This window comes from Petaurus breviceps, unplaced genomic scaffold, assembly GCF_028583685.1.
Source record: "Petaurus breviceps papuanus isolate PSGF00001 unplaced genomic scaffold, PetGlider_PUasm1.0 103, whole genome shotgun sequence".
Lineage (NCBI taxonomy): Eukaryota > Metazoa > Chordata > Mammalia > Diprotodontia > Petauridae > Petaurus > Petaurus breviceps.
Genome location: NW_027185588.1, coordinates 6,342,384 through 6,360,980, shown reverse-complemented (window position 1 = coordinate 6,360,980; position 18,597 = coordinate 6,342,384). Strand labels below are relative to the sequence as shown.

At 46.0% G+C, this 18,597-nt stretch overlaps 1 protein-coding gene across 1 annotated transcript in view; it reads right to left on the bottom strand.

The window, feature by feature from the left end:
• The window catches only part of GNA15 (G protein subunit alpha 15), a 22,927-nt gene extending 5,189 nt beyond the window's left edge, over nucleotides 1–17,738 (bottom strand). The window contains exons 1-5 of the mRNA XM_069104310.1: nucleotides 17,017–17,738; nucleotides 8,156–8,340; nucleotides 7,338–7,492; nucleotides 5,847–5,975; nucleotides 2,918–3,047 (exon numbers count right to left, since the gene is read on the bottom strand). Of these exons, the coding sequence (XP_068960411.1) occupies nucleotides 2,918–3,047; nucleotides 5,847–5,975; nucleotides 7,338–7,492; nucleotides 8,156–8,340; nucleotides 17,017–17,161 (744 nt within the window). The 5' untranslated portion in view covers nucleotides 17,162–17,738. The remainder of the gene's footprint in view (nucleotides 1–2,917; nucleotides 3,048–5,846; nucleotides 5,976–7,337; nucleotides 7,493–8,155; nucleotides 8,341–17,016) is intronic.
• Between the last annotated feature and the right edge of the window lie 859 nt (nucleotides 17,739–18,597).

Here is an 18,597-nt window from a genome sequence, read left to right as displayed (position 1 = left end):
AAGAGGAAGGAAAGAAAGAAAGAAAGAAAGAAAGAAAGAAAGAAAGAAAGAAAGAAAGAAAGAAAGAAAGAAAGAAAGAAAGAAAGAAAGAAAGAAAGAAAGAAAGAAAGAAAGAAAGAGAAGGAAGGAAGGAAGGAAGGAAGGAAGGAAGGAAGGAAGGAAGGAAGGAAGGAAGGAAGGAAGGAAGGAAGGAAGGAAGGAAGGAAGGAAGGAAGGAAGGAAAAAGAAAGAAGAAAGGAAAGGACATAAGGGGGGTTTACTCACCAGTAACTGCCCCAGAGCCTCACTACTGAGGGAGCTCCTGCTGCAGCCACAAGGTGATGGGGAGGCAGAGCATGGAAACACAGGCCCGGAGAGCTGCAGAGGGCCTCCCTACCAGGAATTTTGCTGCCCATTTGCTTTGGGGCAGAATAGTTTAAAAGTGCTCTAGGGGCCCCGTCCTGTACATCCCCAAAAGGCCAGGAACAGGAGAGGTCAGGGAGGGGAAGGTGGTTAAGGGGGTGTTGTAGCTGAACAGAAGCCCACAACTGGCTATGGAAAGAGGGAGAGGTTGGGATGCAGCTCATCTCCCCACCTTCCCATCAGCTGATTCAAGGAATGTATCCCTGGGGATCAAGATATAGATCCCTGGGGATCAAGAATAACCCTAGGGTTATTCCACAGCCCCCACTTGGGAGACCACTGGTATAGTCCACAGTGTACTGTGTTCCAATCCTACTTCTATCGATCACTAGGTAGATAACCCTGAACAAATCAAATCACTTTTCCGGCTTTCAATTTCTTCATCTGTCAAATGAAGGAAATTCTCTTGGGTGCTTTGCTGTCTTATTGTGAGGGTCAGATGAGATAAGGCATGCGGAACTTGCTGAAAACCTCAAAGTACTAGATAAATGTGAACTACAGTTATGTCACGTTAGGTAAATAGGGGCGGCTGCATGGCAGAGTGAATGAGGCCTAGCCTTGGAGCCAACAAGCTCTGGGTTCGAGTTCTGACTCTGACACACCCACCCAACTAGAGGTAAGCCACTAACCTCTCAGCTCCTCGGCTTGTGTCTCTAAGACACAAATAAATGATGAGTCAGCATTAGGAGAGGCCATGTCCACACTGGGAAACAACTACCACAAGACCTTAGAACATAACATGTTAAAGCAGAAGACCTTAGAAACTTTCCCATCCAACACTTTTATTTGATACACGAGGAAACTGAGGTCCAAAGAGGGAGGGAACCTATCCAAGGTCATAAATATGGCCAAGGGCAGGTCTAGTCCTGGATTCTCTTAATTGTCAATCTCATTTGTTCAGACCTAAGAGGTGTGTGTATATATGTATATTTGTGTGTGTACGTGTGTGTACATATATGTATGCATGTATGTTTGTGTGTGTTGGGGAGCAGCAAACGATAAAATCATACATACAAAATTATGCATAGATGTTGATAAAATCATAGGTCCATACACAGCTTTTCTATCTTCAAGAAAAGACTGGATGGGGGCAGCTAGGTGGTACAGTGAATAGAGCACCAGCCCTGGAGTCAGGAGGACCTGAGTTCAAATCCAGCCCCAGACACTTGACACACTTACTAGCTGTGTGACCCTGGGCAAGTCACTTAACCCCAATTGCCTCACACACAAAAAAAGGACTGGCTGACCACTTGTCAGGAGGTGTTGCAGAGGGGGAGTCTTGTCTAGGTCTGGTTTAGACTAGATGAGACCCGAGGTCCCTTCCAACTCTGAGACTCTGGGATGCTGGGGAGTGTTTGTGTGATAGTGTGTGGCTGTCTTCAAGTGACTGTGGCTGGCTCTCTATGTGAGAGACTGGTGTACGTGCTTTTGAGTCTGCCTGATCATGTGTGCCTGACAACACACGGAAGCGTGTCCAAGTGGGCTGTGAATCTGGATGGAAGCAAGGCTGGCTGTGTCTCTGTGGGTGACAGATCACCTTCTGGGAGCCGGGGCGTTTCCGTGTGTAAGGCTGAGACCGCGCCAAAGACCCACTTGGGGCTGTGTGTGTCGGTAAGCGAATGTCTCCTGGATGGGCATGATATCCAGGCAGGCCCCTCCCTGGGGGGCAGAGGACGCTCCCAGGCACCACCATGACCTCCCTCCTCCCCTCCCTTTCCTCCTCATCGCCTCACACCTGCCTGGTCTCCCTGCCTCCAGCCTCTCCCCATTCCAGTCCATCCTCTGTGGCTGCCCATTGGGCTGCCTAACCCACAGGCCTGACCACTCAATCGACTCCCATGGCTCCCTATGACCTTCAGGATCAAATTTTAAATCCTCTGTTGGGCTTCTAAAGCCCTTTATAGTTTGACTGGCTTCCAGCCTTCTTAGCCCTTACTCCCTTCCATGCTCTGGACTCCAGTGCCTCCTGCCCATCTCTCCATCTCCCAGCTCCCTCTCCCATGCCTGGCACACTCTCCCTCCTCATATCCCCTTCCTGACTTCCCTTACTCACTCCAGGCCTCAGCTCAGGGTGCAAGAAATCTTCCCTCAGTCTCCTTAATCTTGGTGCCTTCCCTCTGGGACTACCCCCTCCATCTTGTTTTGTAGTCATTGTTTACATGTTGTCACCCCCATTCAACGGTAAACTCCTTGAGGGCAGGCACTGTGTTTTGTCTGTCTTTAATACATAGTAGGCTCTTTCTTTCTAGGGGCAGATGGATGGCTCAGTGGACAAAGTGCTGGATCTGGAGTTAGGAATACCTGAATTTGAATCCAGCGTCAGATACTAACTGTGTGATCCTGGGCAAGTCACTTAACACTGCTTGCCTCAGTTTCCTCATCTGTTAAATGAACTGGAGAAGGAAATGGCAATCCACTCCCATTTTTCCGCCAAAAAAGCCCCAAAAGAGGTCAGAGAGAGTCAGGCACAACTGAAAACGACTGAACACCAATAAATGCTAGCTGTTAGACTGACCTCTTGGTTGTTCTCCTCCAGACACTGATCGTATTCGCTCAGGGAGGCCAGGTAGATGAGCGCGATGACATTTTCAAAGCAGTGAATCCACTTCTTCCGTTCAGACTTCTGGCCGCCCACATCCACAATCCTGTGCCAACCAAACAGACCCCATCCGTGCCCACGCTAAGGTAGGGGAGGCTCTGGGAGGGAGTCATTGCACACAGAACTGACCTTTCATGCACACATCCAGGATTAATTAAATGCCAAGGCTCCCCAGGACACCACTCTCTGCCCCAACTGTACAGACGCAGAGGTCTTAGAGAGAGACAGGGAATGAGATCGAGAAGTAGCGGGGCACAGGACTAGATTTGCCACCAAATTGATAGATGACCTTGGACAAGTAAATTCACCTCTCTGGGACTCAGTTTCTTCAAGTGTAAAAAGAAAGGGTTACTCTAAAAAATTTCTAAGGGTCCTCCCAGGTCTTACATTCTGTGTTCTAAGGGCCCTCCCAGCTCTGACATTCCCTATTCTAAGGGCCCTCCAGTTCTGACATCCTGTGTTCTAAGGACCCTCCCAGCTCTCACATTCCCTGTTCTAAGGGCCCTCCCAGCTCTGACATTCTGTGTTCTAAGAGCCCTTCCAGCTCTCACATTCTATGCCCTAAGGTCTTTCTAGCTGTTTTTAGAGCTGAGGTGGACCAGGAATCAAAAGCATTGTGTTCTGCATCTTGTCCTGCTGATCACTTGCCATGTGACCTAGAACAAGTTGACTTGTTTTTCTGAGCCTCAGTTTCCCCATTTATAAAATGAAGGAATTGGTTCATTGGCAGCTATGTAGCTCAATATATAAACACTAGAAGGAAGTCAGGAAGATCTGAGTTCAAATCCAGCCTCAGATACTTACTGGATGTGTGACCCTGGGCAAGTTGACCTCCATCAGTCTCAGTTTCCCCATCTATAGAATGGGGATAATAATAGCACCTCCCTCCCAGGGTGTCATAAGGATAGAATGAGATAATACAGAGGTTACAAATCTTATAAATGTAAGCTGTTATTCATTATTATTATTATTTCTAAGGGTCCTTCAAATGTTCACATGTAGAAGGAAAGAGCACATGGATGGAGAAAAAAGCAGTCATTTTTCTGGGCTAGCCATGGGGAGAAGGATGCAGGGGCCACTTTCCTGAGCTAAGGGGGAGATTCTGAGTTAACAGCCAGAAAGTGCCAATAGCCTTGAGCTGTCCATCCCCATGCCCAGCCCCTGGACAGTCCTCAGCTCTAACCTCCAGCACAGGAGTCACCTCCTGCTAGGAAAAGGTCTGGCCAGGCTGCTGGCAGCACCTCCACCCTGCCCCCACCCCACTCACCACCACAACAAAGCTGAGTGTACAGGTCTTCTTCCTGTTCTCTGTTCTCAGAAATGTGGGTCACTGATAGTGGGGTCTACGTCATTTCCCCTAACCCCCATGGACAGGTTATTTCCCAGGGGCCTTCCCTAGTAGGTACAGTCTCAGAAAACTTCAGAGCCCAGGGAGAGAACAAAGTAGGGTACTGGGACCCACCTACCACAGCTTCCCAGGTCTCCAACTCTCCCTATAGGTATCTGAGTTGGCTCCCTAGGGCCGACCAAAACACCTAGTGAGTATGGAAAAGTACGCTAGAGAATTAGTCGCGTGAACTAGAAGAGACCATAAAACATTGAATGGGAAGGACCTTACGGAATGTCAGAGGTGGGAGGGCCATTAGAACACACAATGTCAGGGGTGGGAAAGGCCTTAGAACCCAGAATGTCAAAGTTGGGAAGGGCCTTAGAACCCAGAATGTCAGGGGTGGGAAGGACCTTGGAACCCAGAATGTCAGAACTGGGAAGGGTCTTAGAACCCAAAATGTCAGAGCTGAGAGGGCTCTTAGGACAAAGGATGTCAGGACCTGGAGGGCCACTGGGACACAGGATGCCCAAGCTGGGAGGGCCCTTAGAACCCAGAATGTCAGCTTAGGAAGAGAGCACGCGATTCAATGACTATTCAGTAGGGCAGGTGCTGCTCTAAGCACTGAGGATACAAAACCAGACAGGGAACACCCCTTGCCCTCATCGGATCGTAGCTCAGGAGCTGAGAGGCTGCTGGAGGCCAGCTCTAGGACTCCCTTCTGGTACCGCCTTCTTTCCCACTTCCTCCGAACGCCAGTGCCTTCCTTATTGATTGTTTCCCATTTCTCATGGCTACGTCTTGTTTTTGCATAGCTGTCTGCATGACGCTTCTCCCATTACACTGTGAGCTCCTTGAGAGCAAGGACTGTCTTGTACCTTTCTTTGTAACCCCAGAGTACAGTATGGTGCTTAGTAAATATTGCCTGGCACATAGTAGGTGCTCAGTAAAAGGTGACTGGCACATAGTAGGTATTTAGTAAATGATGACTGGCACGTAGTAGGGGTAGGTGCTCAGTAAATGTTGACAGACTGACTGAATCTAGTCCAACCTTCTCATTTTACAGATGATGAAACTGAGGGGCAGAGGAGTGATATGGCTCACCCAAGGTCACATAGGTGGTAAAGGGGAAAATCTTTGACCTCAGCTCCTTCCCTTTCCACTGGTTCCCCCTGAGTTCAGTGGGGCACCTGACACATAAACAATAAGTAAACATCCAGAAATAGAGGAGGGAAAGAGCCCCGGGAACTAGAAGGACAAGGGCAGGTAGGAGATGGTCCCATAGCCGAGGTGAGCCATGCTAGTACAACCCACCCCCAACCATCTAACAAGTGGGGAGGATTGGATCTATCATGCCCAGAGTCACATAGGACACGTGAGCCCGCTGGCTACACACTATCTCCATGAGCTGGGCAGGAGATCCTAGAGAAGCCAGGGTCGATGAGGGGAAGGGGTCAGGAGGTCCAGGGCTAGATCCAGTGAGTCAGGATTGGGGAGAGGCAGCTCTGGGGAACTTACCTCAGGTTGGTCTTCTGAACAGAGAAGCAGTATTCATTAATGCCAGTAGTCGGCATGCGGCTCCTCAGAACGTCCTGGGCTGTGGGGATGTAGCTTTCTTCTGTGATACGCTCCAAGTTGGACAGGTAACTGCGAACCCAGACCTGGCCCTGAGCCTTGGCTCTGAACTTCTTAACCCTCTGGGTCCTGGGGCAACCCTTTCCCATATCACCCTCCCAGAAAGCAGAAGCCAGCCTTTCTGTCACCCACCACAAAATGGCATTCACTATCCCACCTCCACCAGGGAGCTTTCTAGGACTACAGTGTTCCTTTCCTTTTCTGGGTCCCTACAGGCCCCACTGTCTGCACTCTGCAGGGTCGAGGGGCCAGACAATCACTGCCCCTTTCTCCTGCCTGCCCCCATTCCACAGTGCCTGGCCCAGGGCTGTCTCTGCACAGAGGCTCCATAAGAGCTTATTGACCTAGAGTGGCAGTTGTGTGAATGTGGTCAGAATCACAGAAAGGACCTGGCTATTTATTTTCAAGGGGGTGTGTGTGCAAAGCCTTCACTAAGAGCTTGCCCCCAGTGGATGCTGAGAAGTGTTGGTGTCAGGTGTAGCTGGTGTAGGTGTGTGTCCTTCTCTGAAAAGGAGAGGAAACAAGGCTGGGGAGCCTGTGGGGATACATGAAGCAACAGAGATATCCAACAGAATGGATGGATGGCTGGAGAGTCCATGCTCTGCCAGAGGTCTCACATACTCTATCTTAATACACAGACACTCCTCTACCCCCAACTATGCTTAAAGAAGCATACCACACTCAGCTGAGACAACCAGAAACATGTCAGATGTACCCAGCTACACACATCACTCATGAAGCCCCATACCTGCAGGCTCCCACAAAGATAGGACAAGACATTCACACACATACACATCACAAACACACGTTCCCTACTAACAGATATTTTCTCTGTCTCTTCAGACACACACGTTGCCAACAGACATATCCTTTCTTTCATGCACACACATACCCCATGCCCACACCCTCTAACACATTGACCCTCCCCCTCATTCTCCCCACATGCATACACATGCACCTAATATTTCTAGCTCCAGACATCCCTGGGGCATGTATTTGTTCATTTTGTGATGATTGCCCCACAACACCCAAAGTTGTGTGGTTATGTTAGAGAACACACACACATATACACACACACGTGTGTGTAGAGATGACTATGGTATAGCTATGGATTTCTGGATTCCTGGTCCCCACCGGGGGTTTCCTAGGCTCCTGAGCTGAGTCCCTAGGGACTCCATCCAGCATCCCTCCCATTGATGTGGCCCAGAGACTTCCAGGGCTCAGTCTTCACCCCAGAGCCTAGGGTAAAGCCTGGTAACACAATGACCCAGAGGCTGAATTTCTTCCAGGCAGCCCCACACAAACACACACACACACACACACACACACACACACAATATAACCCCCCAGACCATGTGTCTGCCCTACACTCACTACACAGCCGAGTCCAGAAGATGGAACTCTCGACGGCGATCGTAGCAGGTTCTGATGCCAGCATCTTTCCACAGACACTTAATGGCGTGGGCCTGGGGCTTCTCAAAGGTAGTCACTTTGTAGGCATCCGTGCTCAGAATCAGGTTAGCGTGTTGCTGGGAGGTAAAGGGGTCAAGAAGTCAGAGGTCGTGGGGTCCTCAGGGCTATCAGCCCAAATCAAGTCAGAAGGGCGTCTCTAAGAGAGGGGAGATGTCAGGTCTTGGGTTTCCAAAATCATTTCTTTTGTAGTTTGCCTCCAGCTCACTCATAGCACACCCTCATATGTCTTCTTCATTTTTTCATAATCAGATCAGAAAACTACAGGAATACAGGTTTATACCATGGGGAACCTTGGTTTTTTTGGCCTAACTCTCCAATTTTATAGATAAGAGAACTGAGGCCTAAGGAGATTGAATACTTTGCCCAAAGTCACTCAAATATTAAGCGGTAAATTAAAACCCAGAGCCTCTAACTTCAAACCCACTGCACCAAGATGGCCCCCACATATGCTTCAGGAAATGTCCTAAGGTGGGTAACCTTGGGCAAATCTCTCTCCCTTCTTTGGATCTGTTTTCCCACCTGTCGGACAAAGGGTCCTCTAAGGCTCCCTCTAGCCCTAAGCCTGTGGTCCTCTCATCCTATGGGGCCCCTGGGAATGGGGGTGGGATGGATGTGAGGAAAGAGAGATGACCATGGGCTGGAGCAGCCACAGGGTATAGCAACTATCCCCCTCTCCCATTGACCCCAGACTGCCCTTGGTTCCTGCTTGCGGGGCTCACCCTGCTCTCAGAGCAGCTATAGGGGATGTGAAGGGTGTCCATGGCCTCAATCATGGCCTGCATAGAGGTGAAGATGTTCTGATAGACCAGGGATGTGAAGCCCTTGCGGTCTTCCTCCGAGTAGCCTGCCCCGTGGATAATCCGCATTTGTTTAATAAAGGTGCTTTTTCCACTCTCCCCGGTACCTGTGGGTGAGAGGCCAGATCAGGGTCAGGAATACCCCCAGCTCTCCCCTTGCCCTCCATCCCAGGCCCAACACAGGGACTCCTAGAACTTCAACAGCACATCCTCCCCGGGGCAGGGGTGGGGGAAGGGGAAGGTGTTCCCAATCCTGACAGTTTACCAAAAGAGTAGAGCTCTCTGCCTGCTTCCCAAGAAACTCTTGGGCAGACATTGACAACAAAGCCTTACTTGAACAGATTTATTGCAGTGGACAGGGCTCAGGACTGGACAGTCATGAGACTCCCACTTGGGGTCCGGCCCTGACTCCACCGCTGACTGCGTGACCTTCACAGAGTCAGTCTCAAAAGGGAAAGAGACCTCAGTGACCAACCCACACATCTGAAAAGAAATCCCTTTTACAACAGCCAACAAGGGGTCGTCCAACCTGTGCTCCAAGCCCTCCAGGGAATGGAGTCTTTCCTATGATCAGTCTTCAGTTTGCCTGTTTGAAGTTTCTACCCATCCTGCCTAGATTTGGCCTCTGGGGTCAAGCAGACTCCATCTAATCTCTCATCCAGAATATCATAGCCCTTTAAATACCTGAAGGCAGTTATCACACACCTTCTCCAGGGGGAACATCCTCAGCTCCCTCCCTTAACTCATCTTCTCACGGCATAAATTCAAGGTTCTTCACCATCCTGGTTTCTCACTTGGGAACATTCTCCAGATTATCTGTGTCCTTTGGCACTCAGAACCGAATTCAGTACTTGAGATGCAAACTGACCAGGGCAGGGAGTGGAATGATTGCTGCCTCCCTGATGTGACTCCCTGTGATTGAACTGGTTTTCTTGGATGCTTTATTCTCACTGTCCACCACCACCCTCCTCACACATCCCCTACCCCAAGCCTACATCCAATCAGTTGCCAAGTCTTGCCTTTTCTACCGTCCATCCCCTTCTCACAAAGTCACTCAGCCTCATCACCTCTCAGTGGGACCATGCCAGTAGCTTCCTCATCAGCCTGACTCTCACCTCTCCAACTGATCTTCCTGCCAAAGTGATTTTCCTAAAGCCCATGTTTAACCATGTCATTCTCTTATTCTGTAAACTCTAATAATCCAGTCAAAAATAATAGCTTTGCTTTAGCCTTTAAAGGCCTTTATAACCTGGTCTCAACCTACCTTTCCAGACATTTGCTAACTCATTGAGCTTATAGTATTTAACCCCCTAGATCACCTTCATATGAACTGTTGACTAGCCAAGCCTCCCCCCCCCCCAATTTTATACCTTAGACAAGTCTTCCCCATTCTGGACCTCACTTTCCTTGTTTATATACACATACACACACACACACACATATAAAAGGAACTGGATATTAATAAAGAGTCATTAAAGAATTTTAAAAGTAATTGGAAATTAGGTAACATAATTCTAAAGAACTGGTGGGTCAAAGAACAAATTGTATCTATGTCAAAGAACAAACAGAAAATTTCATTTAAAAATGACAGTAAGGAAACAACATACTAAAATTTATAGGCTGTAGCTAAAGCATTTCTCAGGGGAAATGTTATATTTCTAAATGCTTTAATCAATAAAAGAGAGAACAAATTAGTGATTTTTCAAAAATTTGAATAACAACAAATCAAACATCTCCAACTAAATAGCAAAGTAGAGATTCTGAAAATTAAAGAAGAGATTAATAAAATAAAAACAAAAAGACTATTGGATTAATAAACAAAACTGATTTTGGAGCTGTTTTTTTAAATTTTATAAAAGAGATCAACAGTTAGCTAACCTGATTTTTTTCAAAAGAGAGGAAAACCAAATTGTTTATATCAAAAACGAAAAAGGAGAACTTGTAACAAGTAAAGAGGAAATCAAGGAAATTATCACAGCCCAATTTGCCTAATTATACATTAAGAAAACTGATAACTTTGGGGCAATAGATAAATACTTACAAAAATATAAGACACTTGGATTGTTTTTTAAAAAAGGAATAGCTAGCTTACATAACCCAATATGAGAAAAAGAAATTGAACAAGATATAAATGGTCTTTCAAAGGAAAAAAAAAACTCTAGTACCCAACGGATTCACGAATGCATTCTATCAAACATTCAAAGAAAAACTGATTTTAATGTAACATAAACTGTTTGCAATTATAACAAAACACCTTTTAATCTCTTTCTATGATACAAAGAAGATCTCGATACCTAAGTCAGAGAAAAATAAAGCAGAGAAAGAAAACTATAGATCAATATTTCCAATGGGTACTGATGTAAAAATTTTAAATAAAATGTTAGCAAATAGGCTATAACAACACATTTAAAATAGTATACACTATGATGAGGTTAGGTTTATGTCAGGAAGGAAATGGTGGTTCAAAATAAGGAAGATATGCATATAATAAACCATATTAATAATATAAATAGGAAAAATGATTGACAAATCATAGGTATTGATAATTACATGACAAAATCCAACACTCATTTCTACAGAAAACTCTAAAAATCATAGGAATAAATGGACTTTTCCCTAATACAGTAAATAGTATTTATCTAAATCCAAGAATAAGTATTACATATAATAAAGAGTTAAGAGGCCCTTCCAACAAGATCAAGGCTAAGGGAATGATGCCTATTATTACCACTACTGTTTAACACAGGGTTGGAAATGCAATTAGATATGAAAAATAAATTGGAGAAATAAGCATAAGTAGAGAGAAGACAAAATTGCCACTTTCTGAAGATGAGATGATGGTAGACTCAGAAAATCCTACAGAGTCAACAAAAAATTAATTGAAATAATAACTTCAGCAAAATCACAGGATATAAAACATATCCACACAAATAGTCAGCATTCTTATATATAACCAACAAAATCCAGCAAGAAGAGCTAGATAAATTCCAATCAGAATAATTACAGAAGCTAGAAAATATTTGAGAATGTTTCTAGCAAGATTCACCTAAGTGACTATATGAACTGAACTATAAAACACTCTACAGAAATAAAGACAGACCTAAATAACTGGAGAAACAGTAATTGCTAATGGGTAGGTCAAGATAACAGGTAGGGCAGCGAGGAGGTGCACTGGGCCTGGAGTCAGGAAGATCTGAGTTCAAATCTGGCCTCAGATTCTTGCTAGCTATGTTACCAGGCCAAGTTATTTAACCCCTATTTGCCTCAGTTCCTTATCTGTAAAATGGGTACACACTGGAGAAGGAAATGGCTAATCACTTTAGTATCTTTGCTAGGAAAACCCCATGTAGAGTCAGCTGAACAACAACATGTCAAACCAATATGAGTGACAATACTACCTAAATTGATTTATTTAGTGTTGTACCAAACTCCCAAAAGAATATGTTATAGAGTTAGAAAAAATAATAATGAAATTTATGTGGAGGAACAAAAAGGTCAAGAGTTTCAAGGATAATAATGAAAAAAAATGGAAGGGAAGGGGGTCTATCAAGATCAGATATCAAACCATACTTCAAAGCAATAATCATTAAAATGTTTTTGGTATTGGTTAAAAAAGAGAGATTAATAAGTAGTACAGATTAGACACACAACATTCAGCAGAAAACACTTTCATAGTGTTTGATAAACCCAAAGACCCTAGTTCCTGGGAAATGACTCACTATTTAATAAAAATTAATGGGAAACATGGACGGCAGTCTGGCAGAAAATAATTTTAGACAAACACCTCACATACAAGACAGGCTCTAAATGGATACGTGATCTAATTATTAAAAGGTCACAAGACAAAGAAATTAGAGGAGCAATAAAGAAATTCCCTTTCAGTTTTAGAGATGAAAAGTTCGTGATGAATTAATTAATAGAGAGGATCACTCAAGATAAAACAGGCAATTTTGAGTATATTGCCTTTCTGAGTTCAAATCCCGTCTTAGCTACTTTCTAGCTGTGTGACCCTGGGCAAGTCACTTAACCCTGTTTGCCTCAGTTTCCTCATCTGTAAAATGAGCTCTAGAAGGAAATGGCAAATTTTTCTAGTATCTCTGCCAAGAAAACCCCAAATGGTGTCACCAACTGTTAGACACAATTCAACAACAAGCCGTTAGTGGAGTGCCTGGTGCATAGTAGGCATTTAATAAGTGTTTGTTGAATGGAATTAAATTGAATTTGGGGAATTACCAAACCGCAGTCTTTTAAAAAACATAACAAAGATGAAGAATATAATGAAATTTGGAAAGAAACCCAAAAGGGATGCAGATAAAAGAAATCAGATCTGGCAGAATATACTCATTGATTCTGACCATATAAACAGCAACAATGCTTAATAAAGACACAGACCAAACAAAGCTCCAATTACTATTCTTTTTTATGTCCTATTCTTTCATTTTTTTAAAGGAAAAGATATTTTGAGGACCTTGGAGGGTTGGGGATAGGGATTGTTCTTCATTTTTAAAAAATTTGTATTTATTGAAACTGGCAACTGACAGCCCATCATCTTGTTCTCTTGGTACCCACACTGTGTCAGAGACATGGCCCCAGAGTATTGATGGCAGAGTGTCTTATGAAGGATTCACAGAAGGTCAATGAGGTCGAGTAAGAGTGGATGAATTTTTGCCTCAACCATTGAAAAAAGGTTCACGTGTTCAAGAGACCCTTGATTGTCAAAGTTTATATTCTTTTGGGAAGAGGGATTGCATCTGGGATTTTATTGATATAGGGAACTCCCTGGTGAAGAAAATTACTCTACCAAAAGGTAATTGGCTCCTCCACATTTGATAATCCCAGAGATTCACCTGGAGCCCTGAAAAGCTAAGGGACTTGCCCAGGGTCACATAGCCAGGAGCTGTCAAAGGTAGGATTCAAATCAAAGCCTTTCTGGTTTTGAGGCCAATTATCATGTTTATAATATATGGTATACTATGTAATTCATTTAAACATACTATATGTGTAACACATATAGAATGCTTATAATAAAAAGTATACTGAGTTCTAAGGTTCCTTCAGACTTTTCCACCCTATGACTCTGTGACTCATCCCCTACATCTCTCCTCAAAACCTCCTTGGGTATGATCTCATTTGACTTCCAACTTCCTTCTGCAGACTAGACTGGACAAATTCTCCCCATTTCAAAGGCTCCAAGGGTACATGCCTGAAGTCATGCCTGGAATTTGGCAGTGGAAGGTAGAATCAAGCCTTAGGTTAGGACGGGGAGAGCACTGACCTGGAAGTAACAGAAAGACCACCAGACTGCCTTTGGCTTTTCCTTGGGGCCTCCCATTGGGAGGAGAGCGAAAGGGGAAGGGGTGGATGGACCACAAGGAAGGGAAAAGTTGCAGGCCACAAATGAGGAAATGGGTGGAGAGTTGGGAGGAGAGGGCAGGAAACAGGAGAGTGAGGCAGTGATGGGGGAGCCCTGAGTCATACATTGACTGAATACAGGCTCCTTCCTGCTCCAACGTTCTCTGTTCTAAGGTTGAATTGGATAGCAGAACTTCAGAATATGAAGAGGGTTTGGGGGGGTCTTTTAGCTCAACTTATCCCCAGAAGGGGGTCACTTCTGTTGGAAAACCTCCAGCAGTGGGAAACATGTTGCCTCTCGGGGCAGCTGAGACAGCTCCTACTAGTACGAAATTTTTGCATACATGGGATAAAAATCTGCCTGTCTGCAAATTTGTAGGTAGTGTTGCCCTCTGGGGCTGAACAGAATGAGTCAGATCTTCTTCCAGGACACAGTCCTTCAAGTCCTGGAAGCCAGCTATCATGTTCCCCCTGGGTCTTCACTTCTTCAGGTCAAACACCCCCATTTCCTTCATTACCGAAACAAATGCACAAAGTATTCACTGGGTTTGAGTACCAGCACTGTGAGGCCTCAGTTTTTAACCAATCAGTTGTGTATTTCATCTCTTTCTTCCAGCCCTAATATTTCATGATCTGAAGATTCTTTCTGGCTCTGACATCCTGGGCCACGTGCTCTGAGACCACATGCTTCATCCTTTATGTCTGAATTCTTATAATAGCTTCCAGTCTTCCCCTACTCGAACCCAACCTTCACATTTTCCCCCAAAGTCTATCCCTGATACTTCTCCCCTATTCAAAAACCTCTGAACATCTTCTGACCCCAGCAGAAAATCCAAACTCCTCACTCTGGCATTCAAGGCCTTCCACAAACAATCTCCAACCAATTTTTCCAGATAATTTCCCCTTTTCCCCTTTATGTTCTCGATGCTCTGTGTTAACAGGATTTTACCGTATCATCCAGACAGGACTGGTCTCTAACCTGTGAACACCTGAAGCCACACTAAGCGGGCCAGAGAGAGTAGTGCTGGGAAACAAGCAGCCATTTAGTCAATGACTTTCAGACTGAGGAATGTTCCCTGTACTGGAGTAAAGGCACAGCTCGTGTACATAAATCACCAGTAAGTGGGGAGGGGGATCACAAAACAGCTATTTCTAGGGCTTGAGTGGATTCCCATGACAAGCTGCATTATAACTTCTGACTCCCAAGGCAGAAGAGGCAGCTCTAGAAAATCTAAATTATTTGTATATTCATTACACATATCGATTAATAGGGAAATCATAATTCCCTTCACATCTGTCAAAATTAGATGACATATTCTTTCCCAAACACCTCTTGGAGTCTTTTAACATCCTTTTATTAAGGAGATTTGTTCTGTGAAGTTTAGATTCAGTCAAAGGGCTGTACTTGAGGACCTAGAGGGCCACATGTGGCCTCGAGGCCATAGGTTCCTCATCCTTGTCCCAGACTGGTTCCCTGTCCTTGGCATTCCTTCTATTTATGTGGACTAACCTATATTATCTCTGCCTGTTAAAATACTACCCATCCAACAAGGCCCAACATGCACACTGCTTCCTCCAGACTCCCTTGACTCATTGCCCCCCCATCCCCTAATGATTATTCCCTCTTCTCAGTCCTCAGAATACCGATTTCCCCTCTCATATGGCCTTTATCCTATCCTTCTGTCTATTATTTGGGCCCTATTTTATTCCCTTTCTACACTACAAGCTCCAGGAGAGCAGAGGCCAGATCTCATCCATCTCTGTCCTCACTCAGTCGAGAGCCTGACACACCAGAGACCTCAGGGAATGTCTGTTGAGCTGAGGAGGCACCTGGAGCTAAGACAGGAAGGGCCTGCTTCCTCTGTGACCACATGGGCTCTGGTTTAGATGGCGAAGGAGGAAGATTCATCTAGAAAGTAGGACTAAAAATGTATAATCCTGTGTGACCAGGAAAAAAAACGTCCCAAGACTTGGTGTTTAGAGGCCTTCCTGTATCAGCTTGTTTTCTGGGAAGGGTCCCTAAGTCCTAACAGGGATGACTGGAGATCACAGAACCTCAGGCCTGGATGGGTCCCTGGAGCCATATAACATCAAAACTGGAGAGGACACAAAACATGGAAAGTCAAAGTTGGAAGGACAAGTCAGTCTTTTAGTTTTGATATTGTGTGTGTGTGTGTGTGTGTGTGTGTGAGAGAGAGATTCTTTGATTATAGGTCCCCAGACCCCAAGCCTGGGTCCCCACAGAACCATATGATTTGAAATAGGACAGCAAAATGAGGCAAAATGGTCTGAGCTTACTCCAGGGAGATCCCTCCAGGCCCCTGGAAAACAAGGGGGGCAGAAGCTCTCTCAATGGAGGGGAGAGAAGGAAGGGGGGAAGTTGTGGGAATTAAGAATTAAAGACTGGGCTCACCACCTCCCACTAACCTCACATATAAGTGAGTATTTTTAAGGATCCACTCTGGCCCTCCCCATATCCGACCCACCCCCATCTTTTTGACCCTTACCCCTGAATCTCCAGCCTAGGGTGAGAAGGAAGAGAGAAAACAGATATTAAGAAAGGACGACTTTGAGGAAATAACAATGAAAGAAATCCCCAAAGTCTTCATAGAAATGAACAAAAGCCATGCTGATATAAACACAAATGGAGACCCTCCCATCCCAGCAGCCTCCAAGGTGCAAGGCCTAGCTGGCCTGGAGGTGGGGAAGGCAGAATGGGGAGCAGGAGAAGTACACAGGGTTATCCTGAGGAACAGGACCAGCCTGGTCTGACAGGTTGATGACAGGGCCTTTTAGGGCATCAAGGTCTACCCATTCATGGGATTCGAACTCTGAGTTCCTGAGTTTAAATCCTCATGCTGCCCCTTCTTACCTTAGGAGGTGTGACCTTAGGAAGGTCTCCTACCCTTTCTGGTCTCAGTTTCCTCATCTGTAAAATGACCTATAAGTTTCCATCTGGATCTCTATTCATTTACCTCTATCCCCACTACACTGTATGACTGACTCCCAGAGTGTCTCTTCCCTGAGTCTTTGAGGGGAATGAAACTTGAATCTCCCAGAAATAAGGGAATTGGGGAGAGGAAAGCCAGACAACCTAGTAGGAAAGAGACCCAAATCTGGCAATTATCAAGGCAGGAACGTCTCATGGCCTTACCAGCACCCTGTGCCTGATACTTCATTTTTTCAAACACACCATTTCATAGCTATCACCTTATTTGCCGGCAATCGGGGGACTGGGCTCTTCTCTCCGTAGGACTTTGGGCCATTCCCTTCCTCTCACTAAGCTTTTCTTAAATGAATACATGGTTTCTAAGGTCCCTCCTCACACTGACACTCTATGAGCCCCTGAATCCTCCTTTGAAGGTCAACCCTCCCCCTGGGTTAAATGCCCCTCTGACGCTGGGAAGGACTGGGCAGATAGAGACACTCACCCAACAATAGCAGCTTCAGTTCTCCTCGGTCCCTCTTCTTCTGTTCCATGAGGATCTTATTGATTTCCTGGTCAATCCTTAAGGCCATCTTCTCGTCCTCTGTCAGGCACCAGGGACAGCAGTGCCAGCTGAGGGAACGGGCCATGGCCTTGGACACAGAGGCTTGGAGCCGTCACAGGGGCTAAAGCAGCATGTTGAGTGTCCTGGATCCCCACAAGCAGATTTCCTAGCAGGAAGATCCTACTTTTCCCAACTCTCGCCAAGGGCCACCAGAGCTCTTTGGTACAGCTCCTGGTTCTGCTGGGTCCAGAAATTAAGTGATGGAGAACAAGGGAAAAGGGATTTGATCTCTTCTGTGCCCTCTCCTGCCTGGTCCCCTATAAGCCTTAGCTTATATTTCAGCTCAGGAGGTAGGGAGAAGAAGAGGAAGAGGAGGACGGCTCCCAGATCCAGACCCAGCCAAGCAGGTTGACAGACAAGCCAAGGAGAGGCAAGAACCAACCGTCCCAATTCCCCTTTCTTCTCGATGTGGAGGAATAAGCTCCGACTCGGAGACAAGTGTCCCTTAGGCAGCAGACATGCAGAGGAAGAAGTCTCAACCACAGGCCTGCCCCTGGCTGTCACCCAGTGGGGAGCTCCTTCCTCATTCCAAAACCAGGGTGTGCTTAAGCTCTCGCCTATGCCTCAGGGTGCCGCACCCCTCCTTGGCTGGGGTTCCCTGGCCCCTCTGGCTGGGAGGAGACAGGGTTCGGCACCCCCTCAGTAAAGACTCCTCCTTTTGGGCCCTAGCCACAGGCCTTCTCCCTCACCCAGTTACCAACCACCAACCACCATGCGTGCTCTTTCAAAAAAAAGAGCCCCAAAAAACAAAGAACCTCTCCTGCCCAATGAAGGAACAAACCATTTCCGGAAGGGAAACAGGGTGTCATCTTTGCTTTTCTGGAGACTGAGGGGAGAAAGAGAGGCATGAGGTCCTCCTGGTGCGAAGGGCTTAGGGACCAGGCCCTGGTATGAGGGACTTACACCCTTCCCAGGCAAGGCCTTTATCTTTAATAAATACTTTATGGCTTCCATGACAGTCAAGGGGAAGTGGACTTCATACAAATTCAGATACCTCAACTCCCTGTGCCTTCCCCCAACCCCACCCCATCCCACTCCCCAGACCCAGAGCCAATACTCACAGCCAGTGTCAGTAAGTGCAGCCCCAGTCTAGATGCCCTCATTCATTAACCAGATTCTAGGATTTGAGTCCTCAACTCATAAAAGAAATAGGCAGCCTCAGAAAGCAGCTCACACCCGATCACTAGTGTGAGCCACAGGAATCCTGGGTCTTTACCTTCTCCCTGTTCAGAACACCCCCCCACCCCCAAGGGGAGCTTCCACTCAAACACAGACCCACACAAGCCCTGTCCTGTGGGGCTTTGCAACTTCCTATCTGGAAATCCAAGCTAAGAAAACCTGAAAGAATCCAAGGCCAAACCACCTGGAAACTACAGCCAACTCAGAGTTGGGGGAACTAACTTTCCAGAGTTCCAAGCTAGTATACCAGGTCTGAGTCATAACGCAGGTCAGACAAGAGTC